We start from the raw sequence: 24,674 nt of genomic DNA, 5'->3' as shown, positions 1-24,674 counted from the left end.
CCCAGTTCCATTTCTATGGCTTTCACTAAAATTTTAGCCCATTAAGAAAATTAACCAGATGATATTCTAATTTGGCACACTTGGGGAAAATAGAATGTCCTGAGGTAAGTATTTCAATATGTCCTGAGGTAAGTACTACTTAACACAGAAGAATTTCTAGGCCTTCAAAAATCCTACTTAAAAAAAAAAAAAAAAAAGACATGAAGAATTTGAATGTTTTCCCTTAAATAAAGAATTGATTTGATGGGGAAAAAAAATCACGTCACAGACTAAAATAAAGAAAAACTATTTAAAGGCTACACGGACTAGAATAGTTTCCATTTCAGACATCAGAAATTCAGATAAGGAACAGTTACAGTTAATCCTTTTCCCCTCATAAGAGAATAGATAAAATGAATAAAAACTTCAATCTTTGGTTTCAAGTTTGGTACTATGCAACTGATAAAATTAATAAAATGTTCAGTCTCTGGCTTCTATGCAGAGTGTCAGTTAAATATCCATCTGCCTTCCACTCCTGAAAGACTAATGAAATATTTTATTATAGCATCCAGAAGAATTAAATTCATGCCTGTTTCCATATAAAGCTCTCCTTTTAATACAATTTTTTTAAGATGAGATTTCCTCATGCTATTCCTCAGTTCAGACTGTTCTATAAGATTTGGTGCAACATAGGATGAGCATTTCTCCATTGATCAGAAAAAAGAGAGACTATTTCAATGCTTGAGTAGTAGCGACCTCTGCAGTAACACCCAAATAACTCTATGATTCAAGAAATCAATCAGTAAATTGTCTCATCTTAAAGAAAGCTGTGTGGTTTGTTCACACCCTCAGAAACATCAATCAAGAAACAAAAACTGGTAGTCATACAAGTTACAAAAATAACACTTTGTCTTTGTAACACTGTAAATATTTCTTGCTGAAATAAGACTGTTGCCCCAGTGCAGAAAATAATCAGAGGTGGAGATAATGGCAATTTCTTTTATTGTGGTCATGGGATGCCACTTTACCAATATATGTGGTACTCCCAGGGAAAGAGGGGAGAGCACCAGCTAAAGACAGCCTTTTCTTGGCTGCAAAAGTCTGCATTGCACCATGAAACAACCATATCAGTTCTCTCATAAAGCCTTGCCTTATGTTACTTCATAACCTAGGCCATTTGTCTGGTCTGCATTTTCTCGTAATTTTCTCTTAGTTTTGCTTAATCAACTTCATCGTGCCATTCTTCCAATACCATGGCTCTCCACAAAGTTACCAGAAGGACCTGCTACCTTCTTTATAGAGCAGGAACTCAAAACCCTGAAGACCTCTCAAGCCAGGGAAAGAACAATGACACGGGGTCCTTGTCACAACCTGTCTACAGGTTGTAGCACACTTATTTTAATGTTATTGGTTTGATTATCATTCGAATCCCTTTTATCTTCATGAGAAAAATTGAAATTCAACTCTAAGCAGATCCTTTCCCTGATAACAAAAGGGGCAGGATAGTATAGTGGTTAAAAGCATAAATCTGAAGCCAGACTTCCTGGGTTCAAACACTGCTTCTACCACCTACTTACCATATGATCCTATAGAATTTACTTAGCCTCTTGATGAGAATAAGCCTACCTAATATTACTGCTAGGAGGATTATATGCTCACAGTACACAACAAGTACTACAGATATACCTCAATGATATCAGGTATGGCTCATTAGAATATCTGGGCCTGGGATCCAAGACACGTAAATCTAGGCTTAGCAGATGAGTCCTTGGCTAATAGGTTTTGTTTTCTCATTTTTAAAATAAGAGGTCTGTACAGCCAGATGACTCCTAGAGTATCTTCTAGCTTTATAAAACACCGTCTTGCTTTTGGATTATATATCTTTACCTCTTTCTGACAGCCCTAGTGTAAGTTAAAATTGCTCTTCTAATTTAAAGAGAAGACTACTGAGACATAGGGAGGGCGAATGTTTCCCTCTTTTTTTCAAAAAAAAAAAAGTGCATCATTGACTGAGAATTAAGAAATTTCACTTTGCATTCTTGCAGCTTAATAAATGACTTGCTTTCTTGCCACTGACATTTGGAGGATTAGACCTAGAGTCCATCCTGTCCAATATTTTGTCTCTCAGAATAGCTTCAGACATCATTTGCACATCCAAACTATTTCTTTAATAACCTGTCACCAAGCTCTCCTCCATTAATTTATCTAAATCTATATCCTAGAATGTTCAACTTCTTGGGGTAATGACCTTCATATGTTTTCGGCACCATGCCTCTTGTATTCTTCAAGGAACTTTGAAAACTGCATGCTGCCTGAGAACCTTCTCAGATACACCCAAATGATAGCTATTTGAGGGGGGTGAGCCTAAGATCCTACAGGCCACTGATAAGATAAAATAGGTACAGGTGTCTAAAAAGGGGGAAAAAATCACCTCTTTTTCACTAGGGAACACATTATGTTTTCATTTCCAGGCTAGTATTTTGAGCTCACAGTCTCTATGGAAAGAATACAGTGAACACGTGGAATAGGGCAAATTAGGTTATCTGCTTGCCTCAGAAATGAGCTTCACTTCCACTGCCCTTTCCAAGCTCAGAGTCTCTGGGTCCATGTCATGAAAGCATTATTTTCTCCGTCTGTCTAAAGCCTTGACAGATGGACAGGAGTGTGGGACAAGAGGGCAAAGAGATGAAAGGAAGGCAGATATGAAAGGAATAATAAGGACAGGCAAGAACAGGAAAGAAAAGAAACATTTAGTCAGGGGAGAGAGACTTGTCCTTAGAGACTGTAACTTCTGAAGAACCATCTGTATTCAATTGGCTCAGAGAAGGTTATGCTACACAAGAGTCTTCTACATAGTTCAGAAAAAGGAACTGTGAGATTTAGATGATTTTTGCATATCCTTAGAATTGAAGGATTTGAAAAAAAAAAAAAGCTACTTGGTAGCTTTATGGACTCCCCCTTAAACTCAGTTATCTTTTCTTCTCTTTTGCCTCTTGTAGTATTTTCCCACATTTGAAAGATTATCGGAGGTGACTCTTCAAGTCAGGGTAAAGGAGATCCTAAGTATTATCAATACAGATTTAGCCAGCTTCAGGGGTAAACTACGAATAACAAATTCTTAAACAATTGCTTTGCTGACTTCTATGGGCAGAATTGCAAACATCACCATCTTTTGTAAATGATTAAAGCACAATGTTAGATAATATTCCCTTTTGTAGAATCTCTTGTACAGATTTTTAATATATATCAAGCAAAATGCAAAGAAACAAGGTTTGAATGACATTTGAAATAGTGGCAAATAAATTTAGAATGACATTTTTTATTAATATGCCAAAATAGTGATATTTAGAACTATTTGATCTCAATGCTTTTCTATTCTCTCTAAACAGAATTTGAAGTTTTCAATTTGCTCTGAGTTCTGTCTAAAAATATATAATAATTCCTTTTGAGTCCAAGGAAATACATCTTTTCAGATATCATATAATGAATCTCTTCAAAGAGAGTAAATATAAGGTAATGTTTGTTTTTTATTATTTTTCACATTTTCACAATAAATATGTGCGGCTTTTGTATCAGAAAAAAATTTAATGGAATGAAAGAATCATACTAAGGCCAGATCTCTATTAGGACAAGATGAGGGTTGACGAATATCCAGGTGATCTGGTATGTATGGAAAGGGAAACAAAAAATATGCTAAACTTTCCTACTTTTTTACTATTTTTTTAAAAGATCATTTTTTAAAAACAGGTTTAGGTTCACATAAAATTAGGAGTTTCCATATATGCGCTGCCCCAACACATGCTCAGCTTTCATCATCACCACCATCTCTCAGTGGTACATTTCTTACAATTGATGGACCTTCACTGAATCATCCAAAGTCCATCGTTCACATTAGGGTCCTCTCTTGGTGTTATACACCCTATAGGTTTGGATAAATGTATAATGGCATAGTATCATACAGAGTATTCTTACTGCCCTAAAATTCCTCTGTGCTCCACTGATTTATTCCTCCCTCCCCACTCACCCCTAGCAATACTGATTTTGTTACTGTCTCCACAGTTTTGCTTTTCCCAGAATGTTATGTATTTGGAATGATATAGTATGCAGCCTTTTCAGATTGGCTTCTTTCACTTAGTAATGTGTATTTAAGGTTCCTCCATCCCTTTCCATGGCTTACTAACTCATTTCCTGGTTTCATACCATTTTCTTGCAACCCCTTAATCTGAATTGCATTGCTAGTTGCATTTACGCAAATCTCAGTTAGGTATGAAAAACTGTAATAAGATCTGAAAGACAGAATAATCACTCTTTCTGTGATCTGACATCACAACACCAAAAAGCAGATTAACTCGGCATCTAGAAAATAATTTAAGGAATTGAGGTCTACAATAATCTTCTTATGTGGACAACAGGAGACAAGAACCTGCTGAAAAACAGTCTGGCTTTCACCAGAACCATGAAATCTCCTTTTGCCCCAGATTTAATAGATAGAACCATCCAAAACACACAAGAGGATGTAGCATTGAATAAACTGACTAGAGATGATGTTCAGAAAAGAGTTCATTCATTTTTTTAAAACTCCGCTAAAGCAAAAACACTTTGCTATCCTGGTATTTCTGGGTTGATCTAATGTCTGTGGTTCACCACTCTGAATATACATTTGTGGATTTCAGGGAGAAGCATTTCTGTCATATTAATAAAATGGTTTTAATTATATTTCATATTAGTTTCTTGACTTTCTGTCTAAAGGGATATACAGTTGTTTGGGCTGATAAACAGGGCATGCAAAAGTAAATACCACGTCTGTGTCGTGTGCCACTATACCACTACTTACTTACAGAAGAGGAAGAAGAATTTGGGAGGCAAAAACTCATACCAAATCCCTCCTTTAAACAAAAGGTGGGGAGGGGGGTAGTCTTGCGTTCACTTACTACTCATCCACATAGAACAGTACCATAACTATAGCTCTCTGATCCGGTATATACCCAACCCCAAAGAGCATTTATCACACCACCATGCTGAGAGGGGAAGCCATCAGATCATTTCCGAACATTTCCAGTGCCTCGTGATTTTAAATCCACTGGACAAAACAGATTCCAGAGCAAACTTTGGAAGGCACCAGGCGGCAGCCGGGAAGTGGGTGAGCTTGCAAGGGTGGCCGGGGTGGAGCGAGGAGCTTACCTTGAACTCCTTCTCTATGTTGGCCAGCTTGGCCAGCTCGTTGCTGAGCTCCAGGGCGGTGAGCACGGGGTCCTCGCTGGACAAGGACAGGTAGGCCGGGCTGGCCAGCCCCTTGTAGGCATTGATCCTGGAGCGGGAGTGGCTGAAAGAGTCGTGCCTCTGCTTCTCCATGCAGTCTCCGCACTTGCAGAAATAGTCGTGCGGCCGCTCGATGCGGGCGCCCTTCATCAGCAGCATGTGCACCACCTCGTACTTCTGGCAGTGCGCCGCCAGGATGATGGGAGTGATGTCGGGCGAGAAGCGCGTGCCGTCCTCGTCGTAGGCGTAGAAGTCGTCGTCCTGCAGCTCCTGCTCACAGGGGCTCAGGGTCAGGCGCTTGCTGGCCGCGAAGCCGGGGTGGTTGAGGATGGCTTCCACGATGCGCACGTAGCCCTTGCTGATGGCCAGCAGCAGGGCGTCGCCGATCCGCGCCAGGTTCTCCTTCTTGAGCAGCAGCTCGGTCACCTCCAGGTGCTCGTTGCCCACGGCCAGCTGCAGCGCGTTCTGGCCCATGTAGTCCACGCAGTTGACGTTCAGCGTCTTGGACTCCTCCAGCATCTTGCGCACCACAGGGATGTTCCCATACTCTGCGGCGTCAAGGAAGCGCTCCTCCTCGGCCGTGAGGCTCGTGCCCCGGTCATTGAACATGAAAGCCGGGCCCCGGACGGCCTGGCGCCGGCCCTTCTCCCGCATCACCGTCTTGCGCCTCAGGGATGGGCTTCCCTCCATGGACCTAATGAGCAGCAAAGAGGAACAGCTGTAGACTGGTAGGGCCTCGCGCTTCCTCCCTCCCTATCCAGCCCTTTCCAAGTACACAGCACCTGCAGCCGACCTGACCTGCGGCCGGTGGGCAGCTGGGTCAGTTGCTAAGCAACGCACCTGAAATTTACACCTGTTACCTAATATGGGCTGCTTGAACCGGGAGAGGGGCTGGTAGCCCTACAGAACACGGGTTCCTGTGCAAAAGAAAATGGCATTCAGAAGAAACAATAATATAAACAATCCCCAGACATCCATGCCCCCCTTGTGGCCCTGGTAAAGATGGAACTCCCTGGACCTTGTATGACCAACCGAACTACTCTTAAAAGTCTTGAAAATAGAGGTCTAAAAGACAACCTACAGAATGGGAGAAGCCATTTGCAAATGACCTATCAGATAAAGGGCTAGTTTCCAAGATCTATAAAGAACTTATTAAACTCAACAGCAAAGAGACAAACAATCCAATCCTGAAATGGGCAAAAGACATGAACAGAAATCTCACAGAGGAAGACATAGACATGGCCAACAAGCACATGAGAAAATGCTCCGCATCACTGGCCATCAGGGAAATACAAATCAAAACCACAATGAGATCCCACCTCACACCAGTGAGAATGGGGAAAATTAACAAGGCAGGAAACAACAAATGTTGGAGAGGATGCGGAGAAAGGGAACCTTCTTGCACTGTTGGGGGGAATGTGAACTGGTGCAGCCACTCTGGAAAACTGTGTGGAGGTTCCTCAAAGAGTTAAAAATAGACCTGCCCTATGACCCAGCAATTGCACTGTTGGGGATTTACCCCAAAGATACAGATGCAGTGAAACACCGGGACACCTGCACCCCGATGTTTCTAGCAGCAATGGCCACAATAGCCAAACTGTGGAAGGAGCCTTGATGTCGATGGAAAGATGAATGGATAAAGAAGATGTGGTCTATGTATACAATGGAATATTACTCAGCCATTAGAAACGACAAATACCCACCATTTGCTTCAACGTGGATGGAACTGGAGGGTATTATGCTGAGTGAAGTAAGTCAATCGGAGAAGGACAAACATTATATGGTCTCATTCATTTGGGGGATACAAAAATTAGTGCAAAGGAATAAAGGGAAAGGAGAGAAAATGAGTGAAAATCTCAGTGAGGGTGACAATACATGAGAACCTCCTAACTCTGGGAAATGAAAAAGGGGTAGTGGAAGGGGAAGTGGGCAGGGGGTTGGGATGACTGGGTGATGGGCACTCAGGGGGGCACCTGGCAGGATGAGGACTGGGTGTTATACAGTATGTTGGCAAATTGAACTCCAATTAAAAAAATTAAAAAGAAAAAAAAAAGAAAATAGAGGTTTAGCAGGTTCTTGGTACCAAAGCACTAGGATTGAAGGCTAAAGAAAAAAAAATTTTTCAAGCATTAGGCCAGAAGAATCCTCTCAAGTCACTGCATATTTTTAAATAAATTAATTAATTGACAGGGGCTGGGTGGGGGAAGGCTTAGGATTTAAGCCACGGATCATTCAGGATCTTACCTTTGTTATCTTTTTCTCTTAAGGGTATCTTGTCCACCCCCATCCCCCTCAAAACAAGATTCATTTTGTTCAAGGACACAAGATTTAGCAATTATAAAATTAGAACATCAATCTAAACTTATTTTGTTGAAAAACTAAATAAATAAACTTATTTTGTTGAAAAATAACCGTGACTTTGAAATAAGAGTTATTTAATTACCAATACTATATAATTGCCTCTTTGAAATAAAAAGATATAGTATGGTTTATGGTCTAGAAATCAGGGATACCTGGGTGGTTCAGTCAGTTAAGCATCTGCCTTCGGCTCAGGTCATGATCCTGGAGTCCTGGTATTGAGTCCCATGTCAGGCTCCCTGCTTGGCTGGGAACCTGCTTTTCCCTCTCCTCTCTGCTCAGCTTTCTGTTATCTCTCTCTCAAATAAATAAAATCCTTAAAAAAAAAAAATCACTACTATTGGAGTACTGGGGTAGCTCAGTTAAGGATCTGCCTTTGGTTCAGGTCATGATCTAGGGTTGTGACGCCAAGTCCAGAACCCCACATTGGGCTCCACACTGGGCGAAAAGACTGCTTAAGATTCTCTCTCTCTCTCTCTCTCTCTCTTTCTCTCTCTCCCCCTCTCTCCAAACCCACCTGTAAAAAATAAAATCACTACTATTTTTTCATGAATAAAGCATTGGACACTAATTATATATCCATTACAATGTACTGAAATCCTAATACTAACCACATTCATTGAGGTTTAGCTGCATTATGAAAGTGATGTCATTAATTGGTGTGTATAGTGTTTCAGGTTCACATTTTAATTTCTGTGATGCTGAGTAAATTCACTTATTTGGACTTCCTTACCCCAGATGTAAAATGGAAATTTACCAAGTGCTCCAGAGTTTCCTCATGCGCACATGGACAAAAAGCTTTTTTAGAAGTACTGAGTCTCAGGATCTCTGAGTGGCTCAGCGGTTTAGCTCCTGCCTTTGGCCCATGATCCTGGAGACCCTGGATCAAGTCCCACATCAGGCTCCCTGCATGGAGCCTGCTTCTCCCTCTGTCTGTATCTCTGCCTCTCTCTCTCTCGTTCTCTGTGTGTGTGTGTCTCATGAATAAATAAGTAGAATCTTTAAAAAAAAAAAAAAGAAGTACTGAGTCTCTGAAAAAGGATGCTAAATAAACAGTATAGTTTTTAACACTGTGATTACTATTTTTAACATTGGAATTACTTTTACTATTTAAATGGCTATTATTATAAGTAGACATCTACATCTTTACCCTTACCCAGTTCTAACCTTCTTGTTGACTGAAATACTTAAGATAATTTCCTTTAAAATATCTGTGACTTTTTTTTCTGTATGAGTTGCACCAAAAATACCAGATAAAGCTCTTTTCACATTACTAACTTTTGAAGTAAATAACAGTAAAAAGTTAAAAGTGAATGGCAGGGGTGGGGGAAGGAATGCTCTCCTTCTATAATATATATTCCAGAAATACTTTCCACCATTGATAAAACAGTATTCACAGAGTCAGGGGCTGAAAACTAGCTAGAGAAGACACTGTTCTCCCTGGAGATGTGGGAGAAGAATAAGTCAGAGGCAATTACCAGCCCCCACTCAATTCTCACCTCCACTGGGGCTTCAAACCAAGAAAGGAGTACAGAGGCACTGGCAGAGGTTTCCCATATGGAGACCAAGGGAACATGTCCAGGCAAACCTGAGTCTACAGAGGCATTAACTAAAGAGGTCCAGAGAGGCATGTTAACTCCAAAGGCAACAGTACTAGACTGGCACCTCATTCTAAGTGCTCAACTAGTGTCAGGTGATCAACTTTTTAAAGGAAATAAATATAGCACTTATATGCATAAACATACCATTATATATGTACACATATGTATTACACACATATTTATGTATTTGTAGCAATTTCGAGAAAGCAGCATAAGAGGCTTTTTATTATAGTTATGCCTGGGCAGTGGAACTGAGGAGCCATAGGAGAAGGGAAGTTTTTGCTCTTCAGTTATACACTTTTGTACATTTTGAATAGTTTTAACCACAGTTTGAATATTTTTATTAAAAATAAAATTAATCATCATGGGCATCTGGCTTAGTCAATTTTTTTAAAGTTCCTTTTTTTTTAAGATTTTATTTATTTAGTTATTCATGAGAGACAGACAGAGAGAGAGAGAGGCAGAGACACAGGCAGAGGGAGAAGCAGGCCCCATGCAGGGAGCCTGACGTGGGACTCGATCCTAGGTCTCCAGGATCAGGCCCTGGGCTGAAGGTGGCGCTAAACCGCTGAGCCACGCGGGCTGCCCTGGCTTAGTCAATTAAGTGTCTGCCTTCAGCTCAAGTCATGATCTCAGGGTCCTGGGATAGAGCCCTGCAAGGAGCCTGCTTCTCCCTCTCCCTCTGCCTCTGCCCCTTCCCACCCTCACTCAGTGCTCACAGTCTCTCAAATAATTAAATAATTATAAATAAATAATTAAATATAATTAAAATAATAATTAATAATAATTAATTTAATAATAATTAAAAATCTTAAGATAAAAATAAATGAAAATAAAATTCATGTTTTTAATGTTTATTTTAATCCCTTATTTGAAAAAAATTTAAATATAAGTGCTTATTGGCAACCATTGCATTATAATCTTTCTGAAGCTAAATAAATGGTCTATTGGTAGGTATGGATGTGTGTTGTGTAGGGTAGCATGTAGAGTGAGTTTGTGGAGTGTGTGGTGTGTGTGGGAGACAAGGAGGTGTAATGCTGGTTCAGGGGATGGTGTTGTATATGTATATACTGCGTGTCTATGTGTGTCCCTGTGTGTTGGTATGAGGATGATTTTTAGGTGAACAAGAACTGGGAAATAGCATTCAGTGAACTGTGCAGACAAGAACTTTGTTTCAAGACCAAACTCCATGACAGGGTTTTAAACAAATCTGGTAAATATTGTTATTGTAGTAGGTAGGTATGTTTTATTACTACTAATGGTACTGACTTTATTGGGTTAATATTTTTTACTATGAAGCTACAAACTGGAACTCTTCAAATGGCTAGAATTTCCATATGGTATAAAAGTTGAATTTTGTGCTTACCAGTGATAAATATTGACATTTTCTATAACTGCAGAATGTATTTACAGAGTATGTATGTCTGAAGAATTCCAATCTATACTCAGATACACTATCTTTAGGGAATAGACTCATTATTAAAGTGTGACATCTTAATGGAAAGGGCTATTTATCTAATGATTGCTATCTACAACAAAAATCACTTATAAAAACTCCATCTTTTCTCTCAAAAGAGTATGATTTGAAAATACCAGTGTTATTTGAAATATGGTTCTTTAAATAATCTTTCTTTGCATTTTTTAGTATTTTAAAGTTTTTTCTTAGTATTTTTTCCCCTTTCAGAACTAGTATCTCCATTTTGTGTATTTGAGCTGAAATGTGGGATTTTGGTACTATACAACACAAGTCACATGAGTCATTTTGATTTTGTCTTTAGAAGATTCTAACACTGAGTTAAGTGTGAAGTCAGATTTCTGAATTAGAACAAAGTATACAGCTATTTCAAAATAAAAGAGCTGACCAAATGCTGCTTATCTTCATGGTGAATCCACATAAGAAGTGCTTTTTTTAAAAAAATTTCCTGGGGATGCCTGGGTGGCTCAGCATTTGAGTGTCTGCCTTTGGCTCAGAGTCCTGGGATCAAGTCCCACATCAGGATCCTTGTGTGGAGCCTGCTTCTCCCTCTGCCTCTCTCTCTCTCTCTCTCTCTCTCTCTGTCTCTCATGAATAAATAAGTAAAATCTTTTTTAAAAAAATACACACAAAGCACTTATGCTGGGCATGGTAAGTGCTCAAATGTCAGCTATATTGTCTCCTAAGAATTATGCTGAATCAATGACCCCAGACTATGAGGCCTTTAATCACTTGTCATACTGGCCCTGCCAAAAGTAAAGTTGAAATAACACATGTGAGCAGTGCAGCCTAAGAGACAAGTAGCCTTCTATTCATTTAGGTTCCCTACGTTTTATTAACATTTAGAATCTGATCTCCAGGAAGCAGGTCACCTGAATCACAATTAAGAAGACACCTGCAGGGCAGCCCCAGTGGCACAGCGGTTTAGCGCCGCCTGCAGCCTGGGGCATGATCCTGGAGACCCGAGATCAAGTCCCACGTTGGGCTCCCTGCATGGAGCCCGTTCTTCCTCTGCCTGTGTCTCTGCCTCTCTCTCTCTCTCTCTCTCTCTCTCTCTCTGGGTCTCTATGAATAAATAAATAAAATTTTTAAAAAAAGAAGAAGAAGACGCCTTCAAAATGCCTTCACCAGTGACTCTTTAATTTCATGCCCTTGCTTTTACCAAGAATTGATATTTTTAAAAGGTTACTATGTCTTTTTCAAAACTGTATTTAAAGCGTTAAAGTGGTTGTCTATTATTATATCCATTGTACCTTTTACATGTATTCAAGTACTAAAATTATTCTAGAACTGTGTATTAATAGGCTTCTCTCTCTCCCCAGATGAGTTTGCTTCTTTTAACCTAGTAATACATAAACTATATAACCCTTGCCTTTTTTTTTTTTTCCCCTAGGAAATTTAGCTTATATCTAAAAGTGCTTAGTTACCATCACTATTCTACTCCAGATTTCTGGTGTAGTCTTTTCCCACCACCTAAATGATTTCTCACATAGATTTAAAATCAATTATCCTATATTCCATGTACTCTAAATCTATTTTATGATTATATGAATTCTTTTTTAAAAAAATAGAGTATTAATAAATATCCCCACATATGTGCACATATTCCTTGATGGTCAGGTAGTACTTTATTTTTCATTAGCCGGTGACCAATAGGGGGGAAGTGCTCAATAAATATCCATTCCACCGGGCTCCCAAATCTCTTCCCAGGCTCTATTCTCTCCCTTGACCTCGAATCCCACATGTACAACGATCTGTCCTCTGGACACTAAAAATGTCCCAACTCACCCTCTCCCTTAACAAGCACCCCTTCCTTATTCAGATTAAGCAATTTCAAGGTCATCTATGACTCACCATCTTGAGGCTCTCAGTCTCAAAGTTCTGAAGATTTTCCTTTGGAATATTTCTTGTACTGGAGCCTCCCTTCCAATTCTCATTGCCAGCACCATCTTCACAATCTTTAATCAACCATAGCTGGATTATTACAACAGCTTTCCAGCAGAGATGCCATGAAGGAAGGCCATAACACACATGTCTGTTTTTCACACACTATCATATTTAATTCCTATAACAATGTTATGAAGCAGGTCTTATTTCCCTTTCATAGATAAGAAAACTGAGATTAAAAACCAGCTCACTGTAGCATATATAGCAAAATGCAGATCTGGGTTTCAACTTGGGGTCTGAACTTCAAATTCTTTCCAGTGCCACAAGCTACTCCTAATTTTCTTCCTTCTATGCCACGGCCATCCCCAACATCTTGCTTTTGTTAAGGTCTGCTTCTACTGTCACACTTCTCTTAAATAGCAACAACAACAACCAAATTGGAATCCTCTGGTTGACTTTCAAGAATTCTGCCTAGAAAAACTTGTTTTCCTTGCTCCTCAGATTCATTTTTCACTGTCCTATAAACATATTGTCCTGCTTATTTCTATACTATCAAGGGTAATCCTATACTGTCAAGGGTATTTTTGGAAAACTAATAAGGTGCTTTCTCTTCTGTGTTTCCAAATACAATATCTTTTCCCCAGTTGACTCAGGACACCTTGCTGTGGGGGCAGCAGGAGAGGCGGGTGGGGATGATGAGTGGTTAGTTAGAGTTCAATGGGGACATGTAGGGGAGAGACAAATTTTAGAGGAGTGCAAAGAGAAAGAACAAGGTAATTTTCAGCTTTTTTTGTAGGAAAAATGGGATTTTGAAAGCAGAATGTAGGAAAAAGAGAAATAATCTTGAGGAAGGATTTGCTCAGTTCTTTATTTCTCTAATCAGTTCTGAAGGAACCAGATCATAGAATGCTCTTATCGTGCAGACAAGATAGCTTTTGATAGCAAAGTCATTGTGCTTCCTGTCCTGGCACAAGAATGAAAAAATAGAACGGAAGGAGAAGTTAAGATGTAGATCCAAGAAAGTGAGAAACCGCTGAGACCAAGAGACCTGTGACATCCCAGCCTGGTTAAGCAGAGAATGTTATGGGCTTTCTCAAGCCACGCTATGTTCCCATGTATTGTGGACACTGCGCCGGGAGCCAGAGAGTCTGCACCCCGACTAGGGACATCGCTAGTGATGTAAGCTGTATTTGAGCTCTGTAGCTCATAGGAGCTGAGCTGAAACCATCCATATATGTATGCCAAGGAGCATATCTGGGTTAGAACAAAGGCAAGTCAGCCAAGATCAAGTTATTTTCGCTGACAAGCAGCACCTAAGTAGACCAGAAGAATCAGAGGACACCAAATCTTTCTTTCTTCCAGGGGATACATAAACACCCTTCTCCCAGTGCCCAGATGCTACAGAGGGAGAGGAGAGTAGGGGGAAGTGGATAGGGAAAGGCTTTCTGAAAGCCTGAGCTCTTTTATTCAAGTGAGAGGCTATTTATTAAAAGGAAAATTTACATTATAACATCAAACTAGGATCAATGAAATTGGCCTCACAGCATCTCTCCAGAGTGCCCTGAACTAGGGGTGTATACATGAACCCTAAGGAGACTACAACCCCTTATAGAGATTGGGGCGGTGGGAGCAGGGAGGAGGGGTTATGGAGGAATCAGCAAGCAAAAATCCCTTAGATACTAGCTCAGGGCACAAGGAGACACTGTCCTAGTTGACCTAATCCCTGCAATAATGTAGGGCAAATCTTCCCTCCTATTAACTCACATAATTGCTTAATCATTTAATTAACTTAATTGCTTTATGGTTTAATTCACTTGTTGAATAAGTATGTTTAGCAAGCAAAATACAAAACAAAATTTTTTTTTTTTTTTTTTATTCATGATAGGCACACAGTGAGAGAGAGAGAGGCAGAGACACAGGCAGAGGGAGAAGCAGGCTCCATGCACCGGGAGCCTGACGTGGGACTCGATCCCGGATCTCCGGGATCGCGCCCTGGGCCAAAGGCAGGCGCCAAACCGCTGCGCCACCCAGGGATCCCACAAAACAAAATTTTAAAAACTAATTTAAACCACAGAATGGACATTTGGTTCATTTTTTTTTTTCTCTCTCTCTCTCCTGGTCAGTACGTGGGAGGCTCAAGAGAAAGACCTATTACAGGCAGATTACAGGAGCAACATGTTGCTGTTCATCTAGATTGTTCTGGTTTCTTGATCTTGCTATATGTGCCTCTGGGATGTTCTTTGTTTATTATATCCCTAGGCTACTCTTATTTCTGCCCAGTTGATACTAAGCCTATAGACAAAGAGATTGGGTTTGGGTCAGAATGATAAGTAACTTCCTTAAAGTCATTAAAGGATAAAGAATTAGAAGAAGAGAGCTCAGAGGTCTCTCCTATGCTCTCTCTACTCTACGATGCTATCGCCAGGGAATAAGAAAACAATGAATAAAGGTTGCAAATCAAAATAGTGTTATTAAAATGTATGCTTAGCTTATGTTTTGGAACATTTGGGTTCTATAAAAAACAGCTTCAAAAAAAAAACCCACAAAAATTGCTCTTCAGATTGAATCACAATCTCTTTCACACTCAGCAACAAAAGAACATTATTAAAGAAGTCAAATCCTTTATTGAAATGAAGAATTAGCCAACTACTCTATCCATCTAGCAAGTTGGCAAACAGAGTAATAACACCATCAATGTGAGCCAAAGCCATGAGAATAACACTCAAGTTGTTTTGACGAAGCAGTTCGCCCCCACTGAAGAAAGGTGAATGTGCCAACCGGCCAGGATCCAGAGTGTCATTCTGTGAAGGGCGAGAAGAGCAGAAGGAGCCACAGAAGATGAATAGTGAGCAAAGCACAGAGGAGGGGTGGAAGAGGGGAGCATTAGAGAGTAACAGCCATGTTACAGTGTCGAGGGTGGTGATAATTGGAAGTGATGATAGGGGTGGGAAGCAGCAGGCACTGACAAAAGGACAAGCAAGTCAGAGATGAAAAGTCAAAAAATAGACAAGCCTCATAGTCTCCCTGGCAAGCAGGCAGCTGTCAGTCAATGTGGCTGCCTCTGGAAACACCCAACATCTATACGATGCGGCTTACATGTGAGTGTGCTCACAAACAGCTTCAATGGAGTCATTAAAGACACATGTTTTGAAAAATCTCTTAACACATTTATTTGTAGAGGGGAAGAAGAGAAGTGGGGGACACTCTGAACTTCAGTAGCCCCTAAGGGCACCAGTATGCAAGGCTAGAGGAAGGCAGCCCAATCTGTCCAACTGTTTGATGTACATGGTACAGGACTATGGGGAGTCCCATGTACCACACCATCTACTGCTGAGCCCACATCTATGGACACCATGAGCAGCTCAATAATGTGTTGTCACAGTAGCAACCAAACCAACAAGATAAGGAGCTCCATTTAAGAAACAGGAAAGCATGGGACACCTGGGTGGCTCAGTGGTTGAGCATCTGCTTTTGGCTCAGGTCATGATCCTGGGGTCCAGGGATTGAGTCCTGCATCAGGCTCCCAGGGGGGGAGCCTGCTTCTCCCTCTGCCTGTGTCTCTGCCTCTCTCTGTGTGTCATTCATGAATAAATACATAAAATCTTTAAAAGGAAAAAAGAAACAGGAAAGCACAGCTTTCATTCCTAAAGATTTTCATCTGCGCCTCCCCCCCACCCCCCCCCCAAAAAAAAAGTAATAGGTAGAGACTCCAGCACTTGCAAGTCTGGAGAGATATCTGGGTCTCCACAGTAATTAATTTCCTGACAGTTTCTGTTGGCCTGTGCTATATTCAGAATCCTCTAGGTATGAGTTTAATAAATCTATTAGACAATGCTAATTTGGGTATATATCCTAATCGCCAAGTCAGAGAAAAGAGGCTGTTGTATATTTAAGGAGGAAAGCTCCAGTTTCTCTCTTCATCACTTTCCCTGTCATCCCTCTCGTGAAAGCTCTTTGCCAGACCCCTCAGCAGCCAAAATCAGAAAAGTAAAAAGGCCACCTAATAATGTGTTCCTTCCTCCATTGGGAGCAGAGGTGAAGACCCCTAATCATTGCCTGCATGACTTAATAATACTTCTTAAACACATGTACCTTCTAGAACTTAGATGTTTCTGCTTCCAGGAACTGTATTTTGCATACAACTCTGTTAAACTGCTGCATTCATTCCTTTTTAATGGTCCGCTTTCATGCCCAGCTCTTCAATGATACTATAACATCCTTAATAGAAGAGACCACCTCCCTTTATGTCTAAATACTGGCTTTTAGTACACCACTGATGAATATCTGTCTGTTGGAGCCATGAGTGAACAGACCCATGAGTGCTTAAAGCATAAGACTGAAGACCCAGGGAACAGACAATTTTCCCCTCCCGATTAAAGAAAACTTTTGGGGGTCCCTCGGTGGTTCAGTTGGTTAAGCGTCTGCCTTCAACACAGGTCATGATCCCAGGCTCCTGGAATAGAGTCCCACATCATGGGCTCTCTCCTAAGCAGGGCGTCTGCTCCTCCCTCTCCCTCTACCCTTTCCCCCTGCTTGTGCTCTCTCTCACTCACACACTCTCTCACAAATAAATAAAATCTTAAAAAATAAAATAAAAAATAAAGAAAACTTTTGGTCACATTTTGATAATGTGTGGAAGTAGTGGTGGAGGAGAATTAGAATAATCCTATTAAAAAAAGTCATGAATAATACAAATTAATAATCAGAAGTTCAAGTAATATAAACAATTTTTCTTCTTTCAAAGCAGGTTTTTCCTTAATCACATTTAATGCTTAGTTACACCACAAAAATTATCTGATGCATTCCACATTTCTTGATTTTAATATTAAAATTACATTTGTCAGGATAACATCGAGTAAATCTTAGAATTAATAAGTTCTAATAATGAAGCTTATCTTCAAAAATAAACTCACAATACTTTCTAAAATGAATGTTTATTATTTCAAGAACAATAAGTGACAATGAAATCAGAAGTCAAATGAAATAAAATGAACTCAATCAAAAACTGCTATGACCTAAGAGAAATTCATATTTGGCTATTTAAGTATATTAGATGCTATTATATATGTTAATATTTTATATTATACATATAAACTTGTTTAATATTATTAGAAGCAAAGGGATCTGGTTTTCTATCACTATCACCCATATCCTAGGTCAAAAGTCTGAAGTTTTTAGATGCTTGCTCCTGTCTCATCACTCTGCAACCTACTTTTCAACAGAGAATCCATATGCATCGGTACTACTTGACAAAATATATTTAGAAATGCAAAACTGGTGTAGAATATTAGCATTGTCATGCCCTTTCCTTAGCAGGTCATATACTTGTGGATATTTAAATCTCATGTTTTAAAAGGTCTAAGACCAAATCCATACTGTCACCTATTATTTGAATAGTGCAAAGAGAGAAGTTTTCTTTCTAAAAGGGGATTCCTTGGACTGGGTAACTATAGACAAACATCCCTGACCTAGATGCTGAATTAAAGACAAAACATTGTAACAATCCTGATTATTCTCATACAGTCACTGCTGAGCCCCTTACCCACAAGTACGAAGTTAGTCACCCCACTGCTCACAACTCCAGATACTCTATCTAGGGCCAGACTCCTACATGCTCACCCTACACTGGCCACTAATCTAGCAACCCTGCCAGACTTATACTGTGTGGGGCTGAGGGCAATGTTGAGAAGGAAGACTTCTAGGCAAGATAAGAGCTTCCCTCCTCAGAAGACTGCTCAGCGGCCAGTCACTGTTACTTAAGCATGCTCCCTGAGGGGACAATCTCAATCCTGAGCTAGGAAGTTTAAAGTATTCCTTCCTGCCAAGAGCCTAGGAGCCCAGTAAAGACGGGTATCTTCCTCCTGTTACATTTCCCATGGTGTTTTATTGCTTACTCTCAACTGGGGGTAAGGAGGTTTATGGAACATTGTAGGCAAAGGCAAAGCTTGATGGTTAAGAATATTGAGAGGAAGAAGAGGGGAGAAGGAAGGAAAGGGAGGAAGGGAGGGGAGAGGGAGTGGGGGAGAGAGACATTTGCTATCCCAGGCCAGTGATGAAAAATCCCTAAAATTCTAACTGTATCATCAGATGATGTCCCAGTCCTGCTCCACGATCGTACCACTTTGATATGAAGAAAAGAGAAAACCATAAATGATATTTGGCAGGGGGTCAGTTATGTTTTGAGATATTCTTTTCTCCTTTCCGTTTCCATTCTCAGTCCTCCCACTTAGCTTACAAACTTTCTCAAGTTGATCAGCCATCAGCAGTCAAATTGAAATGATGAATTAATTGGACCTCATAAGTGAATTAATACTAATTAGTAGTGTCCTGTGCTGTTCCTCCCAGGAGTAAACACATTTTTAAATTTCTTTGAGGAATAGAGAAAAGCTGAACCCAAAGGAGGCCACGGTGTGAACAGCATAGCCCTAAGAGCCTAGAGATTTCAGATGACCTAGGGCTGCTGTGAATTAGAAGTCAAACTTCAGCTTCAGTTTATCGATTTGTAAAAGAAAAAACTAGACTAGATGAAATCCTTTACAACTCAAACATTCTATTTTTTTTCCAAAATATTCTATATTAGTTAGATTTAGGAAGTGTGGTACTAGGATGACTTTAGGTGGGGGAGTTCAAATGACCCTTCTATCAGACCATATAGATTACTATCTACTCTATTTGCCCCATAAGATTAGTCATGATCAAGATCTTCCTTCTGCAATCTTGGCCGGTTAATAATATATGGACCTGTTAATAATAATAATTCATTGGGGCTTAAATAAACACCTGAAACACAATTGTAGGGATATTTGGTTTTAAGATGATGGAATAAGGCTTCTCTTATCCTTTCTCCTTTCCAAAATTACTTCTCCCCATACATAAAAGAAAGAAAAATAATACAAATTTCATCTTCTATGAAACCAGAAGACATTTGTAATCTGTAACTACACAACATATGAAAAGGAGTTGGAAGAAAGGTAAATGATTTAGTGGAGATAGGGGAGGTCCAACCAGAGTGCCAGAGTGCCCATAACAAGAAGCAAGTTGATCCACCCTGCTCAATGCCAGAATATGCCCAGAAATTGAAGGCAAAAGAAATCCCAGAAAGTAGAGATGAAGAGCCCAAAACGGGGGAATTGGCTGAAAGTTTGTGCAAAGAGTAGGTAGGAACTCTTTCCCTAGATCTCTATCCCACTGACTGATACCCTTACCCCTATAAGAAAGATAGGATATTAAATCTCCAGAGAAATAGAAATAGAGATGCTCTGCTCTGGTTGTGGAGATACCAGGCCTAAGAGAGGGCAGGCGCTAAGAATAGGGGATCCCTTCCCAGTTCTAGCATGAAATATTATATAAACATAAATTACTGCTTTTGTTATGACACATTTCTGGCAGTACTTCCTCTGAAGAAAAACTAAACAGAATCTTTTCTACAAGTCTTTCTCTTTTAAAGATAACACTGCTGAGAAATCTAATGATTATGTGCACGTATGTTATTACATACAAGGATTGATTCTCCTTTCTAAAGGGAGACTCATAAGTTTCTCTCTTGATTTATCAAGTATTTGCCAAATGTGAGTCAATTCTTCTCTTTTCTTGAAACTGTTCTTTCTAGGCAGCCTTGTTGCCCACCTGCTCCGTCATCTTTCTCTGTATCCTTTGATTGCTACGCTCTCTCTACCCTCTAAACAACAACAAAAATTCCTCGGAAAAGGGAGTCTATAGCACTTTTGTTTCTCTTTACACTCTTTCTTTGGGTACTGTCATATACTCATATGACTCAGCAACTAGCCCCATCAGCCAGGAGACTCTCAAATTCTCCCAAGCTTTAAACTCGAATTTCCATCTTCCCGCTTGATACCTCTAATCAGAATTATCTGATTTTGGGTTTGATTATCAGATTATATTATCTGAAAAATCAAACTCTCCTCTTTGTCCTTTCCTTTTAAACAATGACATCAATGAGCTTAGTTATCTAGGTCAAAATCCCCACATCATCTCTGACCCTGCTTTCTCTTTAAATCCCTCATGAGCAGTTAGTTGCATATTCCCATAGATCCTATCTGTGTATTGTGTCTTCCAACCTCTCCCCTTTCTATCAGTACAACACTATTACAGATCCTAATCTCAGCCTGAATAGCTACATAGGCCCCTAATTTATTTATTCATTCTCTCAATTGCCACTTCAATCTATCCTGCTCTCAGACTGGTGTTGATCAAATTGCTGCTGCTCTGTAACCATCAGTGGCTCCCTATTGCCTCCTTCTGGCAAGATTCTCCGTATTAATGCCCCAAACCAATGCAACCAGCTAAATCTCATTGCTCTCCTACACATACTCTATGCTCCAACTGAACTCAATTAATACTCCCCAGACATGCCTAGCATTTTGGTGGAAGGGCTTCAATTAATTTCCCACTCTGTTTCTGTATCCTATTCTATCGTCTAGGGCCATAAAGTTTTCCTTGATTTCTCCATGACCTTACATAGTTTGTCGCTCCCTTACACTGGATCCTTCATAGCTCCATTCTTGTATGTTTTTATGGTACTTATTTTACTCTAATTTATAGCATAATAGCTCATGCCCAGTTTCATTTCCACCTCTCCCTCATGAGATTTTAAACTCCTTGAGTGCAGAAAAGTTGTCATACTCATCTTTGGGGCTTGCTATACCAACTTGGCACATGCAAATGCTTAAAAATGTCTTTGAATCCAAACTCATGAGGACTGCCTTCAGATGCCTTTTTGGAATTTCATCAGATATATTTAATAACTAAGAACTTCGAGAATGGGGTACTCTTGCCAATGACAGACTACTTGGTCCTAGGTTTGCAAACAATTGGATAAAGAAAGTCTTGGTTTGGATTAATGGTTGAATCAAGAGTTCCATCAAAGGGTATTTTTTAAAAGTCTTGTTAGTTATATAGCAGATGACATTCTTTCTCCTAAGTCAGTCTGTTTAAAATTCCCAAATGGAATACTGGAGCATGGCGCAATGAAATGAGCAACAGGATTACCCTGAGGAATCTTTTTGGTAAGAGTGGGATTCTATCTTCAGCATCCTGGCTGAATTTTAAATTCAGCTCTTCTATTCTGCCTACCAAAATGACCCTGGGGCTTTCAGAGACTGGTTATCCTTCTCCGGTTGCATCCTCGGGTTGTTGTGTTCACTTTCAGAGCTGTTTAACTGTGGCCATATTCTTGAAGGTGGGGGGAAAAAAAGCTGATTTTTGCTACAGATATCAAACTAGTGCCCACCGTCAGCACATGACAGGACTCAAACATGGAGAGCTTACTGCCCTAATTCCCAAAGAAACATTTATTAATGTTTGTCTCCTTAAAATGGACTGGGTCTTCTCAACGGCTTTACAAAGTAAATACGGTAGGACATTTACTTGTTGAATTATGTTAAGTCAGAAAATAGAAAAAAAAAGTTCTATTAGCAGGTAGACACGTCTACAATAGAATCTGCCTCAGTATCTTGTGTCATTGCTCTCAAACTCCAAAAGGCAAAGTGAGTTTTCTCTGCTCCACCCTGCTTTCTCAGAGAAGACTGCTGTGGTGTCCCATTTAGTGTGGGTTTAAGATAAATGCAAAAAAAATCAAATAATCAAGAAATTGAGCTGGGTTATAAAAACCAGATTGGCAAAAGGAAAAACAGACAGTGTCTTAAAAATCTTAGGGAGGCTGGAAAGCGAGCTGGCAGTGCTTTAATCCCTAAGGATATACCTTCCTTCCATTTCCTGGGCCATTTCCACTCCAGGCTAATCTTTGGCAATAATTGAACCGCATCGGGATGCGTCGCTCATTTTAAGTCAGAACCCTTCCCTAGGCGGTCTACTCAGCCGCTGATTTCTGTTTTGTTACAAGCAAATCTGGAAGGGCCAGGCGTGCCCCTGCGCCCGCAGAGCGAGGCGAGGTTAGGGCCCTCTGGAGGTCGCCCCAGAGGCCTGGGCCCAGGGCTGTGGCCGCTCTGGGGCAGCAGGGGGCGCTGCCTAACCTGGGTCCCGTACCCCGCCCAGACGGTTAGAGCCGCCCGCCACATCTGACCCCAGCTCTCTACCTAGGTCTGTGCGCTTTTTCCTAAAAAAGACAGTACACCCCGTGGCACGCCCAAGGTATGTGACAAGAAAAACAGCACGCTCCGTCCACAACTAAGCACTCTCTTTCACTCCTCTGTGTATCTCGTAGCTGCTAAGGCTGTCCCCAAGACCTGGGGATTGAGGAAAGTCGCTCTTTCTCACGCACTACAGTGCCGACCTCCACCTTCCTTTAAAAAGAAAACAGCTCCTGCCGCCTGGGAACTACAGCCGAAGGCGCCCCTGGACGGTTCCCGCGGCTGCCCGGCGCCCCCTCTCCCCTGGGGACTCGGCTGCAGTTTGCTCCCAACTGTGAACGGACCGTCGAGAAACGGGGCGGCGGGGCAAACCTGCACCCACAGCCCACGGCCCACGGCCCACGGCCCACAGCCCACAGCCCGGCCGCACACCTTCCCTCCGGGCTCCCCACTCCCCTGCCCCGGCCTCGGGTGGGGGGCGCGCGGGGGGGACGCCCGTTCCCAGGCGGGGCAGCGGGGGAGGAGGGCGCCCCGAGTTTGAGCGCGCGCCTGGGTCCACGCGCAGCCCCGCATTCCTGGACTTCCTCGGGGAGCTCGGGGGTCCGCCGCCGAGGGGTCCCAGCCCAGGGGGCAGCAGCGCGCGGCTGGGGCAGGACGGCTCCGCGGGGGCTGGGGCGTGCGCTGCCGCGGGGACCGAGCCCCAGCCACGCCCTCGGAGGCCGCCGGGTCCCTCCGCACAGCGGAGCCCAGCGGAGCCCAGCGGAGCCCCGCGTCCCCGAGCCGCCCCGAACGGAACCGCCAGGCCCTGCGCCGCGGCGTCCGCGGCCCGTCGCGGGGCGGCCGGGAGCGCACCATCCTGGCCCCCGCCCCGCGGCGCCCTCCCGGGTACTCACGGGTCCAGCCCGGGCGAGAAGGGCGGCGGGCGGCAGCCGTGCGGTTCGCGCTGCGAGGGCGCCGAGCGCGGCTCCAGCCCCCCGTTGACGCCCCTCCAGCCCCGCCGGCGGCGCTGCGGCTCCGAGCCTCCGTCCTCGCCTTCCTCCTCCTCCTCCTCCTCCTCCTCCTCCGGCGCGGGGAAGGTCACCCTCGCCTGCTCCTTGCACTTCCTGCCCTTGGTGGACATCGCGCCCGCCGCGGTCCGAGCGCGGAGATGCCGCCCGCCCGCCGCCGCCGCCGCAGCCCGCGGCGCCCCTTCCCCGCCGCCCGCCGCTCCGGCAGCCCCCGGCGGCCCCGGGCGGGAAGGCGGGCGGAGAGGGCGGCGCGGCCCGACGCCCGACAGCTGGAGGCGCGAGCCGGAGCCGAGCCGCCGCCGCCGCCGCCGCCCACCATGAAACCGTGGGAGCTGCGGCCGCGGCTGTGGCTGCGAGGAGGGCGCCGGGCCGAGGCCGAGGGGGCGCTGCTGCGGCGAGACGCTCTCCCGGCGGCGGCGGCGGCGGCGGCGGCGGCGGCGGCGTTGGCCGCGGAGCCTCCTCGGGGCCGGCTCCCGCCTCCGACAGCAGCTCTCGCTAGGACTCTACCCTCACTCGGCGGGAAGGACGGGGGGGCGGGGGGGCGGGGGGGGAAGGGACGCGGCCGTCCTCGTCAGACCCGCGTGCCGCAGGTAGGCAGAGAGCAGCTGCTCCGCGGTCCCCGTCTCTCCGCGCGAGGACCTAGAGCCCTTTCCCACTTACACATGCAAGTTTCTTAAGGAAGGGAAAAGGCAAGACTGGTCCGGCCTGTTCATTCTTCTGCAGTCGTATTTACCCAATTGGACTCCACGTTTGCTTCCACAAGCATCCCTTGTCCCTGGTGCCACTTCTAAGACGTAGCTGAACCTACAGAGCTTTAGGTACATTTCCTGGAGTGCTTTGGACCCCAACAACGGGGATGTCTGAACGTGCGTGGTGCTTTTTTTTTTTTTAAATAAATCTCAAAACCATCTGACAAGATTTATGTACAGTTCCAAGAAATATTTTCCAGCAAAATGTAAAGTCTCCTCTTTAACACTTCAGTAATAATTAATAAAACGAAAGCAATTCATTTTAAAAGTCAAAAGCCGCATTTCTTCTGGGAGAAAAGACTCAGGGAACT

The 24,674-nt window shown here is 42.7% G+C and overlaps 1 protein-coding gene across 7 annotated transcripts in view; it reads right to left on the bottom strand.

Moving 5' to 3' along the window:
- The window catches only part of TRPC3 (transient receptor potential cation channel subfamily C member 3), a 70,339-nt gene extending 46,583 nt beyond the window's left edge, over positions 1 to 23,756 (bottom strand). For all 7 annotated transcript variants that reach the window (XM_077861151.1, XM_077861152.1, XM_077861153.1 and 4 more), the window contains exons 1-2: positions 23,501 to 23,756; positions 5,161 to 5,932 (exon numbers count right to left, since the gene is read on the bottom strand). In XM_077861151.1, the coding sequence (XP_077717277.1) occupies positions 5,161 to 5,932; positions 23,501 to 23,727 (999 nt within the window). In that variant the 5' untranslated portion in view covers positions 23,728 to 23,756. The remainder of the gene's footprint in view (positions 1 to 5,160; positions 5,933 to 23,500) is intronic.
- Between the last annotated feature and the right edge of the window lie 918 nt (positions 23,757 to 24,674).

Source organism: Canis aureus, chromosome 20 (genome assembly GCF_053574225.1).
Source record: "Canis aureus isolate CA01 chromosome 20, VMU_Caureus_v.1.0, whole genome shotgun sequence".
Classification (NCBI taxonomy): Eukaryota; Metazoa; Chordata; class Mammalia; order Carnivora; family Canidae; genus Canis; species Canis aureus.
The sequence above is the reverse complement of the archived record's forward strand: the minus strand, read 5'-3'. Positions and strand labels throughout refer to the sequence as shown.